Source organism: Elaeis guineensis, chromosome 1 (genome assembly GCF_000442705.2).
Source record: "Elaeis guineensis isolate ETL-2024a chromosome 1, EG11, whole genome shotgun sequence".
NCBI lineage: Eukaryota > Viridiplantae > Streptophyta > Magnoliopsida > Arecales > Arecaceae > Elaeis > Elaeis guineensis.
In genome coordinates this window covers 178,464,683-178,481,573 of record NC_025993.2, presented here as the reverse complement: position 1 = coordinate 178,481,573, position 16,891 = coordinate 178,464,683, and the positions used below count along the sequence as shown (strand labels likewise).

The 16,891-nt window shown below is 37.0% G+C and overlaps 1 protein-coding gene across 5 annotated transcripts; it reads right to left on the bottom strand.

The window, feature by feature from the left end:
• Nucleotides 1–5,123: 5,123 nt before the first annotated feature.
• Nucleotides 5,124–15,347, bottom strand: LOC105039831 (xylulose kinase 2). 5 transcript variants are annotated; one of them, XR_830994.3, is made up of 12 exons: nucleotides 14,134–15,347; nucleotides 11,827–12,478; nucleotides 11,658–11,746; nucleotides 9,914–9,978; nucleotides 9,283–9,338; nucleotides 9,027–9,147; nucleotides 8,867–8,941; nucleotides 8,198–8,251; nucleotides 7,981–8,075; nucleotides 7,724–7,895; nucleotides 6,372–6,513; nucleotides 5,358–5,530 (listed from the first exon to the last, which is right to left on the bottom strand). XR_830994.3 is itself a non-coding variant. In XM_010916120.3 (11 exons), the coding sequence occupies exons 1-11, from the start codon at nucleotides 14,187–14,189 to the stop codon at nucleotides 5,298–5,300; spliced, it is 1,641 nt and encodes a 546-aa protein (XP_010914422.1). In that variant the 5' UTR covers nucleotides 14,190–15,341; the 3' UTR covers nucleotides 5,124–5,297. The 5 variants fall into 5 exon arrangements, 4 of the variants coding, with proteins under 4 accessions (XP_010914422.1, XP_010914421.1, XP_073106474.1 ...); XM_010916120.3 differs by lacking the exon at nucleotides 6,372–6,513 and having other exon boundaries at nucleotides 5,124–5,530; nucleotides 8,008–8,075; nucleotides 14,134–15,341; XM_010916119.3 differs by lacking the exon at nucleotides 6,372–6,513 and having other exon boundaries at nucleotides 5,124–5,530; nucleotides 14,134–15,336.
• Between the last annotated feature and the right edge of the window lie 1,544 nt (nucleotides 15,348–16,891).

The following is a 16,891-nucleotide window of genomic DNA, read 5'->3' as shown; positions in this document are numbered from 1 at the left end:
AGACCGATCCAAAATTTCTCGACATAGAATGCAACCTGATCCGGAGGAGGAGAGTTCACCCAGCTGTCCGAACCAGGGGCAAAAAGTTGAAACTGCTTCGAGATAGGGTACTGTTCATGGAGCTGATCGATATTTGGTCTGGACAAGAAGGAAACCTCCATCTCCGGACCCAAAGGAGAGTGCTGGTCGGATTCTCCGACCGACTATCTCGAGAAGATGAAGCCTTCATTTTTTTACTTGCCATTAGAAATAAAAGAACCCAGAAGAAAAAGAAGAAAAACCTAAGAGGAAGGAATGAAAACTTGATCTGGAGCTAAGGATGATGCAAAGAACAGAAACTTCGAAAGCTCTCAACACTGGAGTAGAACCTTCTATTGCAGAGGAGAATGACGAATGCAAAAGCAGAAAGTCCAAATGAAAGTGACTTTATATATATATGACCCATCAACAGTTCGATTGAAATTATTCAAATCAGGATTTCCTCAGATATCGATATGTGGCTACATAAAATCGACCATTGATTAGATGGTTCGACGTACCTACTCCCTCACCGCTATTTGCGTGAATGGCATAAAGTCAATGACATCTGGACATGTGGTCAAAATCTACTAGTCAGAATCAAATCATCCGGATTCTCCGGACGTCGAATTATCTTCTCGAAGCGACACCCCAATGATGATCTAACAGTTATCGAAACAACAAAATGGCTAGAGACCTTTCGTATTTCAAAAAATCATTAATGCCTGCAGTTGAATCGGAGCTCGAGACAACACGTGGCAAGTCCCTTCGTCCAACGTGACAGACCATGTGACAATACGCATGTCAGACTGCCTTGGACTTAGGAGTGGAGGGCAATTGTTAGGACAATTTAGCTGACTCCTCGATTATGATTTTTGATCGGCCTGATAAGCACGATCTGCCGACTGTCAATTGATTGGCCAACTGACAGTTGGCTAACCTCAGCCATTAACAAACTTAACTATGACAACTTGGCTGATCTCACACCAATGATCATCGGCATATCAGAGTTACCGACCGATGCTCATTCGGATTTTCACGACTACCGACATACGATCGACATACTTTGATTACCGACATATAGTTGGCTTACCAAAAATTATCAATGCAGAAAGCGCAAAATGGTCAGAACATGATCAGTGGCGGGTATAACCATCCATCTCACGATCACATACTGCCGGAACGAGCAAGACCTATGTGTCTAACCGTTACAGATGGTTACCAAGTACTTGCCTATAAAAAGAGGTAAATGAACAGCATTTGAGAAGATGATTTCTAGACTGATACTCTGTCACTTTTAATACTTATCTGCTGTTCACTATTTCCTACTGATTTAAGCATCGGAGGATCCTTATCGGACATAATTTCGATCAATGTGAACTTTATTTTACAGGTACTCTTCACTGGCAACAGGCGCAATAGGAGATTGGCCATAACAAGTCATAAAATTAACTATTATGATTTTGTGAAAAAGTATTAACAATCTATGTTTGCAGTAGAACTGGCTCTGGGCTGTACTGAGGGCTGCAAGTAGATTGAACGGACCCACTTTCTGGAACAAATCCAAAATCAATCCAATCCAAACCAAACTGAAGTCATTTGGCTTAAGCTATGATCCAAAAAAAATGACTTGTTTCAGAAATGCACCGGACATGGATCTCTAAATTCTCAATCCCAACCAGAAATGATTCAAAATTGTTATACTATATATTTCAAAATCCTTCTCGAATATAAGAATTAACCTTCTTTTCATGATATAATTTATCAATAATTTATGTTGTTTATTACAATTATGTGTGGTTATCAATCAAATCTTATGTAAATTTGATTGATGAGTTTATGTTGAACCCTAAGCCAATGTAAATTTGATAGTATTAGGATAATTGCAGCACCCTAATGAGTGCTTTTATTTTGCAACAACAGACCATACGCAAAATAGAACTTTCCGTTTTTCAGTGACATGCTAAAATTTAAGTTGGGTTTAGATCAACACACGCAGGATTGAAAAATTAAGTGTAAGAGTATTAGAGATGGTGATTTGCTTCTGCTCACAGGTCATTAAAGTTATTCCATCCTCGTTTCCATGATGCTTCTGATTCCTGCACTGCAAACTTTTCTGTTGACCATTTGTTGATTCTATTCTTGCTTATGTATTCTTTTCCATATTTGTTTCCCATCTTGGTAACTATTTTCCATTCTTCTTCTTCTTATTCTGCTTCACTAATCCACCACCTTGGGCATTGGATTCAATCTGTTATCCAAGCCTCACGTTTTATTTTGGAGATTCATAATAATGCCTCTTCCCTCTAATGCTTATTTACTTCTGACTCACAGAATAATTTGCAGCAACCTCTGAGACAACTCAATTACAGGAAATTTATTAACTTGATAGAGTGGATTAGAGAGTGGAAGAAACACACCTTTCAAGAAAATTCTAACTAATATACGCTGAATTCCCTTTAACAAGCTCGGTCCCAAACCAAATACAGGCTGCTTAACACAGGCTGTTATTTGGTTCCATTAATTTTAAAAGAAAAAGGAAAAAAAAAAAAATCTTTCAGTCAAATGCTTAATCCTAAGCAATCTCAACTATTGATCACTGAACATCACAGAATCCCTTTCTACCAGATTTGTTTTGAAGTATAAAATTCTTCGGTAGCCAAAAGAGTCCTCAACCAGTTAAAAATAAGAGGATATGACATCTAGCATTTATAAGGAGATCAATGTCAAGCAGCTAAAAGCATCCAATCTAATTCCAGTCTTCACAATATTTTATTCATATTATAACTTCTTAACTCAAATTTCCATCATAGCGGTTACACTGATTGAATTCAATGCGGCTCATACATGTATATCTGACACTTTCCTCCCATAAGAGCCTTAACTAAGAGAAGCATGAAAGATTCAAAGGGCAGTGTTAAATTTATTTACAGCTTTATGTGTGACTTCAAGGGCCTGAGAACCTCATTAGGAGTCTTAACTAAGAGAAGCATGAAAGACTCAGAGTGCAGTGTTTATTTACAGCTCTATGTGTGACTCCAAGGGCCCAAGAACATCATTCTTCTTATGGGGTCTTCGAAGCTTGACTGCCGATAAGTTTTCTTAGACTTTGGAGGATCACATGCCTTCTCAATCAGATCTATCGAGGAAATCGAAGCAGAATTACAAGCCTTCTTTGGTTTATCTTCAATAACCTGCTTCATCTCTATGCCCCAATCGCCCTCACCCATCTGTGGTGGTTTCATTGATCTGATACTGAATTGATTAATGTAATGTAGCTCAGAAGGATTGGTGAAGTTGAATATTTATAGGCAAAGTTCTGCAAGTGGAAGAGGATGTGCACTAGGCCTACTGATGTGGTGACACATCATGGAGGGGAATGCTATCATATTCTCATTGGTTTGTGGGGATAAGATATACCTACCACTGTCATCGTGCGATAGCAGAACAGAATAGCCGCTCCAGTGGTCCCATCTTCTTGTGTTCATTTGTCTTCTTTTTTTCCTATCATCAAGCTGGACTCCATGTACTGGTCTAGTGGCACAAAAAGATAATGACAGCAAGTGAATTATTTCAATGTATTCAGATCATAGTTGCAAGGACTTTCACTTTCCATTATTCCTTGCACTATTGGCACTTCTGGGGAAACTTATTGGGCAATTCTCCGGATATACCAAAATTCTCAGAGGATTAAATGACCTTTGCTGCAACTACCAAGTATCAAGTGAATTTTTCATGCATCTATTCAGACACGGTTATAATATTCCTGCAAGCAATTCTACTAGCAGGTCATAAGATTATGATGTACTTTATATATTCCATAACCAAGGGCTGCAGCAATAATTTTGTGCTCCTATCCTTCATTTTTTTTCACTAATTACAGAACATCTACTTTTCTTGCTACATTTACCTTATAATGTAGTTAGGTTCCCTCTGTAAAACAAGGAACACATCTTGTTGACTCCCATTTCCGGCTCTTGTTTTTCACTTCTGCTACTGAACATCTTTGTTTTCTTGTAACAGTACTAAATATTGGTGACAATTTTCCTTCATAAAACAGAACATCTCTCACATCTCACAATTCATACATTTACCAGTGGCCACTTGCTTCTTTAATTCTGGATATCATATTTACAGGGCATTGTTCAATTCAAATCTTAGACTTAATAAATATATTATTATTAAAAAAAAAAAAAAAACAAAACAAAAGTCGAGCTTGCGTGTTGCTCAGCTAGATTAAGCTGTCAAGGTGCAAATATTCTATCCTGGCGGCGAAGGCCAAGTGTACAGACATGTGATAAGATTATGATTGATGCTTATTCTTTAGAATAAAGAATATTATCCGACTATAAATACTATTTAAGGCACTGTGTAAAGCTTAGGGTGAGAGTTGGAGGGAACAATTGAATAGATGAAAGGTGCTTGTAATTGTTCTCTGATTCCCCTATTCTTCCGTCAGTGACAGCTGCGATCAACATATTTAATTCATTTAATGCCAGTGGTTTTCCAAATTTATTATCTGAGACACAATGTTGGATATCTTTGAAGTTAATGTCACATGGCTACCCTTATACCATATCATCGCCCTCAGCTATGAGGTTATGATAGTTTCCTACAAATGCTTGTAGTGGGTGTCATAACAATTTCACTTGATCATTTGACCCAAAAAAAAACAAAAAAAGAACAGTGTAAGATTATGAATAGACACTGAGAAACTACTGATTGCGGTGCTTGTGGAATCAATCTTCTCAGTTACCCACTGTAACATCTAATCCATACTCAAATTAACGATTGGTTGAGTACATAATGAGAAATCTAAGCTTAGATCTCATCCCAGCTATCATTTCACAGTTTGATATGCTTTTCAGATACAACTATCAACTTAACATCAACCATTGGCCTTCTTCATCCAGTCTTGGGTGGTGCTATTTGTGAAATCCCTAGCCTAAATATTAGGGATAGGTCCAACCTGAAAGAAGGCCACCCAGTTGTCTAGCTCATGAAAATAAAGCAGATACACTGCCTAAACAATTTCAACAATGCAGAATGTGAACATTTAGCATAAATACTTCAAAGAAGATTGCCTCAGTAAGAACACTAATAGGTTAACAAATTATATTCTCATTAGCATTTGTTTCTTCCAAATGTTATTAGAGAATCGATATCACATCAGTCTGCTAGATGTACCTGCATTTAAAATAGGGGATATTTTATTCTGGAATAAACTTTATCATCTGGTAACTTTGTAACATGCGGCGCATCAATTTTCAGTAGCTGGCCTAACTGCGCCCAAACTTATCAACAAGATCTTTCTCAATTTGCATTCTCTTTTTCATCAGCAAGGTGTACTTGGATGTAAGCTCTTTGTCCCCAGCAGGGATCACAAGTTTTGCACTGAGCGATGTTTTATCTAACTTGTCCTTGTACATGCATGAGATGGGAATGAAAACACTTTCTTTATTGCACAACCACCCATGAGCTGCCCTCAAGGCAGCACCCAGCGAAGCAGAATCTGTTGCAAAAGGCATAGGATAATCCATCATGCTCTAAGTGGATGCAATAAAACTCAATCCACTGTAATGTATAGAAAAGAAAAAAAAGGTGAAATATTAATCTTTATCCAATGCTAATTTTCCATTCTTAATAATGAACCAGATAATCCACTATTTTGATGGTATCATCTATTTAACAGATGATACATGGTTTCAAGAAATGACAAAACCCATAACAATACGAAAATTGTGGTTGTTATAGATAGTAGCAATAAGAATTTCATTTCTAGTGCCAATTTCTGAATTTCATGAATTTCCAAGAATCAAATCTACTCAAAATAAGAATTTCTTTTAACCAGATCCAGTGTTTGTCATTGTTAAGATTATTAGCCTACGAAAATGAAGAAACCTAAAAACTGTTGCATCCTGTGGGATCCTTGAGTCATGTTTATATACATGAGGGATTAAAAGGTCTAGAAAGAGGTCTATTAGTCAAACATATGGGTCATGATTTCACCTGCCAAGGTTTAATACTCGCAAAAATAGGATCATGCAAGTGTATTGCATTTGGTATGACTATTTTCTATGACAAAATCAGATGGCAGGCCAACTGCAGCTTTAGAAATCAACTCGGTTGCTTACCATTATCTTGACAACATATAGAAGTAATTTTTTTCAACAGACCAATATAGTAATACAAATTTCACCCAACTTAATTAAGCATATATATATTTTAAGAGGGTCTCATTTTTCAAAACATTTGAATACTGGAATTAGGGTATTATGGTTGATGCTGATAGCAAGTTGATCTTTTTTTTTAATAATTTTTTTATTCAAAATACAGTTTCTTGCTTTACACACCTTGTACTAATATCTCTTGGGATAGCAACTGATGATAGTTCATAATCATCCTTGTGGCTGAGGGCATTCTGTATCAGAGCTCAGTTTGCTTATCTTCTTTCAGATATGCTTCCTTTTTGACCCACTTACAAACTACAATTTCCTAAGACAATGAAGCAGCTTATAATATTTAATTATCCATAGTAGTATAAAACTGAAAAACATATTAGAGTCATGTTAAAGCAAAATAACAAACCTTGATGGAAATATAGTCTATTTTATACTACTTATGGCCAAATAAATTATAATCATAGGATAATCCATCATGCTCTAAGTGGATGCAATAAAACTCAATCCAGTGCAATGTATAGAAAAGAAAAAAGGTGAAATATTAATCTTTATCCAATGCTAATTTTCTATTCTTAATAATGAACCAGATAATCCACTATTTTGATGGTATCATCTATTTAACGGATGATACATGGTTTCAAGAAATGACAAAACCCATAACAATAGGAAACTTGTGGTTGTTATAGATAGTAGCAAATAGAAACAATATGCAGTAGAAGTTGTTAGAGTTACTCAAAGTGAAACTTAGCACAATAAGATTTGGAAGAATATTGCATTGTAGACAAAATATACATGCAGAGGATGAGATGCGCAAATGCATAAGATCTCAATATTTTTTCTTTTTTACCAAATAAAAAGTGACTATTACAAAATGCATAGACTGATGTTTTCTAATAGAAGTTGGTTTGCACTTTATGTTCTTTTATATCTCTTCTATTAACAAAGGGTTAATCAGGATCATAAGCATGATTAAAGCTTAGTAGTTGGAGATGAATTGACACCACACTTTTAGCCTTGTATCATAGGAACCACAAATCTAATAGGAAACAACAGAGCATGTGTCAGAGGCATGCAGTTGTGTATTTGTTTATGTAATGTAAATTGGTTGCAATATAATATGGAGTCAAGTATGACTGTCAGGTACTTCTCAAAAGATTTAGGCATCGGTTGTCATCAGAGCATGTGTCAGAGGCATGCAGTTGTGTATTTCTTTATGTAATGTAAATTGGTTGCAACATAATATGGAGTCAAGTATGACAGTGAGGTACTTCTCAAAGGATTTAAGCACTGGTTGATCTGAACGCACAAATATGCCACTCAGCCATACATCTCTCACTATCTCAGCTTTTGTCATTTTCTATTAATAGTCCAATACTTATTAATTTATATGTGCCACAAGTATAGTAAGAGTAAATGACAATTTACTCGGCTAAAGGAATACATTCAACGATAGCAACACTATGCTACATCTGAACAAAATTTGCAGTTCGTCACATTTAAGAAGGATCAGCTCTTCTACGTACCAGGTCTTTGGACGGTATAAATAGGACAACCAAAAATATTTGCAATCACTTTAAGTATGCACGCATTTGATGATGCCCCACCAGTTGCTATTATCCGCTTGGGAGTTGGCATACCAATCCTTTCTGCATGACCACGCATTGACAGAAATTGACCTTCTATGATGGCACGCACCTAAATCGATAGTAGTTGTTAGGCCTTAACACCTCTTATGTTTAATGTTAGTGAATCAATTAACAAGATTTAATGCTATGCAGACCTCAGAAGGAGGATCAAACTCCCGCACCTCATGCTCTTTTATTTCATCTAGTGAGTCACAGCTTAAGCTTTCCAGAACATATCGGTGGCACCCAACTGAATACCATAGTCATTCGCATGTCAGAAAACAATACTTTTAGCTATTGCATTTTAACAACCATGCAGACACTAAAATAATAATAATAATGCAAAGAAAGGGGATACAAACTGTTAAATACCTGGCAGGGGAGGCAATATTTCATGCTCTTTGTAGAAGAATCCTAACTTTCCACCTGTTGCATAAAAGAAAAGAATAATGCAAAAAAATATGAAAGAAAAAATAACAAATTTTTCAAAGGAATAGGAGCCTGAAGCTAGCATTCTAGGAATGATGAATGGTAATAACCTTAAACATAATCATGAAGTCACATTAATAGATGGAAAAACATAATATAAATGCATAGATGGAAAAGATAATACAAAGACACAAAGCAGTTTGACATGATGGGTTTGCTTCCAACAGATAATATCTGACCAAAAACTATATGAAATCCAAAAATAGTAAGATAAAGCATTAGAAAATATGATGCTTTATATTTATGATGATATGATGCTTTATATTTATGATGATGAAAGGACCGAGAAGTTATAAAGAATAAGAAGGAATTAAGCAAAAAAATGGTTTCATGCATGAAAAATCATGCCTTACCACTTAGCAGAGTCATAAAAATGCTGAACTTTCTCCCTGTGCAGTATACTCTAAACCTCCCAATACAGAATGCAGTTCATGCGAGCTTTGAACATGATACAGGAGAGTTTCTAGGTTCATTGCCTTAAGAAACCCATCTACTGGGAGAATACATAAAAAAGATGATATCAAAGAATTTAGCTTTAATATGAGCATATACCATTTAGAGGAGGTGTTTTTTCTAAATACTTGTTGAAAACATCCCAAGAGTGCTCTGCATACTGATTGCGCACATCTATTACCATGTTGCAAGCTAGAGTTGGTTAGAGGTCACTAGCAGAAATGACTTGATTAGAATCGATAAAAGTAATCATAGTTACCTTCTCGAGTTAGAGAACCATTTTTGTAGACCAGCATTACCATATAACAAGTTGGATCAACAGGATTAGGGAAAACATGTCCTTCTATGCTAGGTTGAGGCTCAGTAGTTATCCCAAATACCTAAACAGCCATGAGCAGACAGTATGCACAAAAGTTAAAATATCCACCAGTATTTAGATATCGCTTTGTATTGCTACTTACAATATTAAGAATGTAAACAATCTTAATCAAAGAAATTTAGGTATCACAACTTACTGTATCACTGGTTCCAAGACTGATTGCAAGATCACCAGGAGTATTGAGAGCCAAACCTGTGCATGATTAGACAACCATGTGGTGTCAATAATGATATACTACTTTAACCAAAGAATTTTCCTTGACTTATTCACAATTAATTAAAAGAAATACCACTAATAAATATTTAATATGGTATACATATTATGAAATGCTTAGATCCCATGATTAGCTGAGAGCAGAAAGCACTATTATGTTTAGGGATTGCTCCAAGGCTGGATTGCAAGAAATGCCATTACCCACCAACTGACACCCTAGTGACAAAATAATTAGTTATTGAAATCCTATCATTCAAGTTTCACAAGAAGAAAATGTTCAACACAAAGATGCATATCTCATTTAGTATCTCGTTTAGTCTCCGATGTGGTCTTGTGGATTGAAGGCTGTCTATTTGATCTTTGAAGTCACTAAAAGATATCACGAAAAGACTTCTTTATAGCTCACCTACATATACCAATGAACAACAAACTTCAGTAGCATACAGATTTGTAATTTACAAGATTAAGAGTTAACAGAGTTTTTTTTTTTTTTTAATTATTAAACGTTAAGAGTTAACAGAGTTGAAGAATAGATTAAAGACATTATCAAAAACCTGCCAAACTATTAGGGTTATCTCCAGACCACTGAATAATTAGACAGCTGTCTTTAAACTGGAACCTGCAAGGATTTAATGCAATTAAGACTTGTTACTCACATAATAAGAAATAGCAAGATATCATTCACTATCTTTAAGTCTTATTATATTCAGACTACATACAAGGATCACACATACTACAGAGAAGGGTACCAACATCTACAATCAAAGCAAAATTTCAGATGATAATACAATGTAACATCTTACAAACTTAGCTATCATTGAGAAGGCAGGCAAAGTTGACTCAGTATCCGTATAAAACACTAAGCACCTACATGCAGAAGTTGTGCAATATCAAAATCACCAAAGAGGTAACAAAAATCTACCAATTTATTAAAATAGAAAATATCAATGTTTAGGACAGAAATTTGAAGGACCGAACTTTGCCCACCACTACAAAGTACAAAATAAAGAAGTTCCAAATAAATAGCAGAGATAAGGATTTCATTGCCTTCCTATAGCTAGCTCTATTTGCTCGAGTATTTATGAAAGATTCATCAAAACCACTATTAATGATTACTCAGGTTTCTTTACTAGCACTTGGTTCTTGCTCACCATCTTGCATAAGGATTATTTTTTTTCAACAAAAAGCTGTAGGAGAGGGGATTTAAGTATTGTATCATCATTTTACAGAGAATAGGGTCTCTCATGCAGCTGTAAAATTTAGTGAACAGTGATAGAGTGCTCCACAGTTTTTCCCACCTTCCCTTGAAAAAGAAAGAAAGAAAGAAAAATTTATAATCCTAAAAACAAAGCATGATGATACTTTGATACTGTGTGACATGGACTCGGATTTGTGCACTGGGTTCGGGTGTGTCCAAGTCTCAGATCCTTTTAACACCTAAGAATTTCTTATATACCCATGCCCCAGTGTCATACCAATATCTATTTTTAAGTGTAGGATGCAAGTACTTTAGGCTAGATCAAAGGATCAGGGTATCGTAACTTTGGTATATGATTTGGAGAAGATTCAATATAACTTTGGTATATGATTTGGAGAAGATTCAATATAACTTTGGTATATGATTTGGAGAAGATTCAATACATCCATGGTCAGCACGAATTCTTTCTAGAGGAATGGTCATCCCCTTAAACAAAAGTAAATGGCCTCACATGGAGAAATGTTGACAGAATAACATCTGCAATGGTAAGCTCAAGTGTTTATCAAAGAGATTCTTGTTAATCATAATAATGGATCATCAAATATTCTTAACAAACTATGTGAAATGGAGATAAGTAAACTGACAATTTCTAAAATTCAATGCTTCCAAATATAAGGATCTGGATGTTAAGAAATCAGGGCACTCTTGGGCCAACATATAGTGTCCTCTTGAACATTGTCTTAATTTGGTAATTCTCTCAAACACTTTGATACTTGCAAGCAAGCTAAATTTTCATGTTTCATTCTCTAAGTGCATATCAGGGAAAATATCCCAACTTCCCAAGCCTCTGTCATGCAGAAATCAAATCCAACAATCTTTACTGAGACATTTTTAGTGCCACCATCCTTTGAAATTTGAATCATAACAGAAACATAATGGAAAAAATCATTTTGGACAGAAACTGACAACATATTTTCAATAAAATATGAACATAACAATCACAAATAAATAATCACAATTCTCAAGAATTCTATCTTATTAAAAATGAAAGTGCCAGATTACATACTTAGAAAAACAAGTACGACAAGCGTACGACTCACCTCTCAACAAAATAAGGGGCTATCAGACCAGCAACTGCATAAGCTGGTGCCAATTTCCCAAGTTTTTCGTTTAAACCTGGTGCTGTTGCCTACCAAAGAATGTGTGAATAAGCAAAAATGGAAGTTATGACCATCCAAAACTATTAAGCTGAAGTAGTAACAGACAAACCTCCAATGCAATATTCGACCAGACATGACGTTTAATATCCATCAGGTTCATCCCTGCTCCATCCGTCTCATCAATGCTAGCATGGCCTCCAATAAGAAGAGAGGCCATGAAGGAACTAACAAGTGAGATCCTCTCAGTGTCATTGTAAACTTCTGGTTGTGTTTCAAATATCTTCCGAATCTGAGGTCCTGGATATCTCTCATGAGCACAAGACCCAGTAAGTTTTGATAACTCCAATGCACCACCCACAGCTTTTTCTATTTCCCTGCACTGTGAGGTGGTGCTACAATCCATCCATATTGGTGAGTCCTTTAGAGAGAAAGCATCACCAAGATGAGTTACCAAAGGTTTACTGGGGTCCAAAGAGGCCAACATGGCTGTACTGCCCTTCTTCCAGTACACAGTGCCATGTTGCTGTGCACTCCCTGAAATGGCCGCAACTTTTCCGTAATCCACTTTTGCTTTCAGTTTTTCAAGTAAGATGTCCAAAGCCTGCACCCACATCAACGTAGGAGAAACAATCCTACCATTGACCCAGGGGTCCCTGTGGACCCCATCTTTGGTTTTGTAGTGCGGCAATTCAGAATCAAAATGGACAAATTCTGAAGCAACAATAACAAGGCTGGCATCCAGCACTGTTGCCTTTAGAGACCTGCAGGCAGAGATTGTATATTTAAATTACATAAGAGGTATGCTTTACGTTGATTTTAGAGGATCTGACATTCTTCTGTGGGGGAAACACAAAAGTTATGCACAACCAATAACAGATAGCCACACTGCCTAGAAAAAGCTAAGTGCCTTGAAAGTCTAAAAATGCACAAAATCCTGGAACTTAGTGAGCAATATGTTTCTTTTCTATTATAAACATGTAGAGAAAAAAACAAAAAAAATGAAAATACCAAATGCTCCTAAGTAATTCTTGATACTCAAAACAACAAAATATACCAGAGGGACTATAGACTAATATCCTACTTAATATTACTGAAGTACATGACGTAACTCTTGCATGTCATACCTAAGGGGTCTTATATTCTTTAAAACTGAAAGAATTTTTTCTTACTGAAATTCTACTAGCAGCTATTCCAAGAAATTTCATTGCCATATTAGTACAGTGAGTACAAAAACCTATGGATATAGGACCTATAGTGCCAAATCCAAGAAAAATTGGGATCAGCTGGTCTAGGTCAAGACTATTGATTCTAATGCCATGTCTTATTACTGAAAATTTGTTTAAAACATCATCCACATAAACCAATAAATGAAAATCAAATCTAAATCAAGTAAATGATATCAAGGTTCAATAAAGGCATGAGTCAGTCATAGTGGTCTCCACATCGAAACCATTATGGATCATTACAAAGGCCATTGTTTGCCCTAACCTGTGTGACTTTGCAGTTATTTTACAGCATTGAAACGGGTAATATGGATAAAGAACAGCATTAGTGTGAAAAAGTTATATCTTCATGTGGTACAAACTTTTTGGAGGGAAAATTTTTTTAATAATTTGAGTTTTGAAAAGAAATATTATTTTTTCAAGAAAACAATGCAAATATCTTCCATGACATTAAATAACCTGTAATAATTACAATAGTGATTATCTTTCGCCAATTATTACACATAACACAACGGAGTGAGCCCCAACAAATCATAATAGGCATCAAGGTTTTATGTCCCAATGGGACAGGGGGTGTCCTGGCCATTTCATCTTGCTCGTGTGAGAAAATGGAACCGGTTTAGGACTCCGAAACTTATTTACATGGTGAGAGAAGAAAGAGGAAAAAAGTAAAGGAAGGAAAGATGAAAAAAAGGAAAATGAAGGAAAAGAAGAAGAAAAATTAAAAGAAGAAAGCAAGGGAGAAGAAAAAGAAAGAAAGGTGGAAGGAAAGAAAGATAAAAAAAAAAAAAAAAAAAAAGAAAGAAAGGAAAGAAGCAGGGGAGAGAGATGGAGTATGTCTACCAGGATGCATGATCGGGATTGTTGCTAGGACGGGATGGGACAGCACGGCAACCAGTTCTATGGAGAGATCAGATACCTCCATCCCATGAGATTTAAAACCTTGACAGATATTATTTTGAACCATAAACTACATAATTCATCACTTCTCATATACAGTTGTGCTTGTGCAAGTGAAAAAAACCAATGACTCAGTACACAAATCATCCCGTTAAAAGTACCAGCAATTACACAGAAGTTCAGGGGAAAAAGAAAAGCAAAACAATAAGCATGAAATCATCCTAATCAAGGACTAAAACACTGAATCGCAATAAATTTCCATTCAAAAAAGGAGAAGGTGAAGAACAACTTACTGGGTAGAGCAATCAAATCCAAGGTAAAGAGAATCCTTCGGAAGAGTATAAGCCATCACGATCCACAACTCCGTCTCAGAATCTCAGAAAGCTGGAAGAAGTGGAAGTGAGTCACGAATTAAATGTCACTTGGCAGAGATATTGAAGTCGTGGCTGATCTAAGCTTTTTATTTATTTATTTATTTTTCTCTCGGCGGGTTTTGAAGAAATGGTTGGGGATGGAAAGCAATCACTGTCCAGAGAGGGAGATGGGAAGATGATGGAGAAAGGGTCAATTCCTACACCCGGTGTACTAACTCAGCCATACACCGGGCCAATGGTATCTTGCCATGTTGACACCAAGCGCTGCCCCGTTTTGGTTTTGTCGCCCGCGTACCGCGTGGCCGGAGGCAGCGATGGTTGTTCTTGAGAGGCGCCGGCGGTGGCGGGAGGCAGTAGGGCTCCGATCGGTGGGTTTTGAGGAGATCGTCGGCGTCGACAGGGCGGGTACAGTAACCGCCGGTGTGGACGCGGAGGGTCGGGGAGTCCTTGGTGACGGATCGGAACCATGCGGGGTCTTGTTCGAGGAAGACGGTGGTGCCACCGGCGTTGAAGGCCGACCACATCAGGGAGTCATGGCCGAGGCCGAAGACAAGGAAGTTGCAGGAGGCGCTGCGGGGACGGCGCTGTGGTGGCGTAGTGAAGGAGCGCCGCCGTGAGCTCCGCCGAATGGGAGGAGGAGGAGTAGGTGGCGGAGCAGAGGAGGGAGCGGTCGCCGCCGCAGACGAAACTGGAGACGAGGAGGACACCCACCAACAGCGCCGCCGCAGAGGTCTAATGGCCCTTGAGGACGAAAAGGACAATGTCGGAGCGGATCGAGGCCTTGAGGACGTCGGGGATGGGGGCGGAGTTGGATCCCTCGCTGGCGATGTCGCCCTCAACGGGCTGGAGGGTGACGAGAGGGGCGCACGGCGGCTACGGCGGAGGCCATGGCGGCTGGAGGGCGACCGGCCAGGATTTTGGAACGAGAGAGTCCACCTGGCGTAAATAAATTGGCCCAGTGAATCGCTGAGCCGGTACACCGGGCGTTGGATATAATCTCTTCTGAGCCTGGCGCAGGTCCAAGCATGCTCGGAAGTGGCGATAGGAAAACATACAAAGGAAAGAAGGAAAATCTAGCCTTCCATCGACTTAGGAGGGGACGTTGGTTTCTCTGGCCAGCAACACATTCCTGCTCCTGGACTTTATCATTTCAATGTTTCCTGTTCATGGTTTTGGATACCATCAGATACTATATATATCATACCATATCATACTATATTGATATCATATTGATACGATGTATTATCTCATACTGATATTATTGTATCGTACCAAACTATATATCGATATTATAATAGGATAGTACTGGTATGAAATTCGATATTAAGACATCGAGTCTTGATTCATGGATATCTTCAATGGCTGGCATTACACCGGTATGATTTCTTGCTTTGACATATCATCAGCTCTATCTTCGTCAGTTCTGGATGCTTATAGTTTGTCTATGTTATGCCTTCAATTTGGTTGGCATCTTTCTCATTATCTGTTGGGACGCTGTTTATTTTTACTGTTCATGCTGCAGTTCCCCAGTTATTGCAACAGCAGGTTTATTTCACTAGTTTCCAATCTCTACACTAGTTGGTATCATCCTCAGATGCTCTACAATCATTTGATGGGCTGTTCTGGGTACATTCTATATGTCACACAGATGGCTTTAGGAAGTTACTTGACGAATCTCTTTTCGCCCTGCTCAATTTTACTCAACTAATCAGTGCTCTACTGATAGTTTAGCACAGTTTCTTCACTTCCAGATTATCAACTTTTTATAAATTGCAATGATGTCTGCAGAAGCTTCTCTTTTCATTACCAACTACCTTTCATCGTCAACATACATCTTGTATTTTATGGTCCATTTCAGCTGTATTTTGTAATTATATGTTCTATATTATATGCCACTTAGCTCGTTTTGGTACATGTTCCACTTAGCTGTTTGTATGTTGTATTTTTGTTTGAATCACAGGAGACCGTTTGTAGTTGTTTGGTGACCCTTGTATCTTTATGTATACTCTGGTATTCTTACTTTGTTACTATTCGATATATAGCCACTGCCTCCTATGTTTTTACCCAAAAGAAATGGTGTTAATGAGCTAGATGACAATTATCTGTCTAATAATAAACTTTCATTGCAAATATTTGGATTGGATTTATGAGGTAAGACTTTAATGCAGGAATATTTTTTAGAGTTGAGTTATAGTAACAAAAATATTTTAGTGGTATTCATGTTATTGGGGGAAAAGTTTTAAGAGATAAGGGGGGATATGTTATATGAAAATGGAGAGTGCAAACAATGTTTAATTACTAATCATGAAAAATATGATTTGAAAATATAGGGTCAAATATATTTGTGCTATTTATCAGTAGTAAATTCACATGCTTGTTGTATATGCATCTTTTTATTATGTGAATGGAATATAAAGAATACAAAGAATTATTTAATTTTATTATCATATGATAAATTTTGATGTTCCAACTATAGAAGTTTACGCTCTGTCTTCTTTCTGATAGGAGAATGACAGGAATTGATGGGAAAAGAAGGTAATTTGATAGCAAAAACAATACAAAAGTGAAAGAAAATTTGAAGACATTGAAAGAAAAAAAAGTGAGAATAATAATAAGAATATAAAACATATATTTGGTGACACAAAATAATATAAGAATTCAGATGCTACTATGGTTG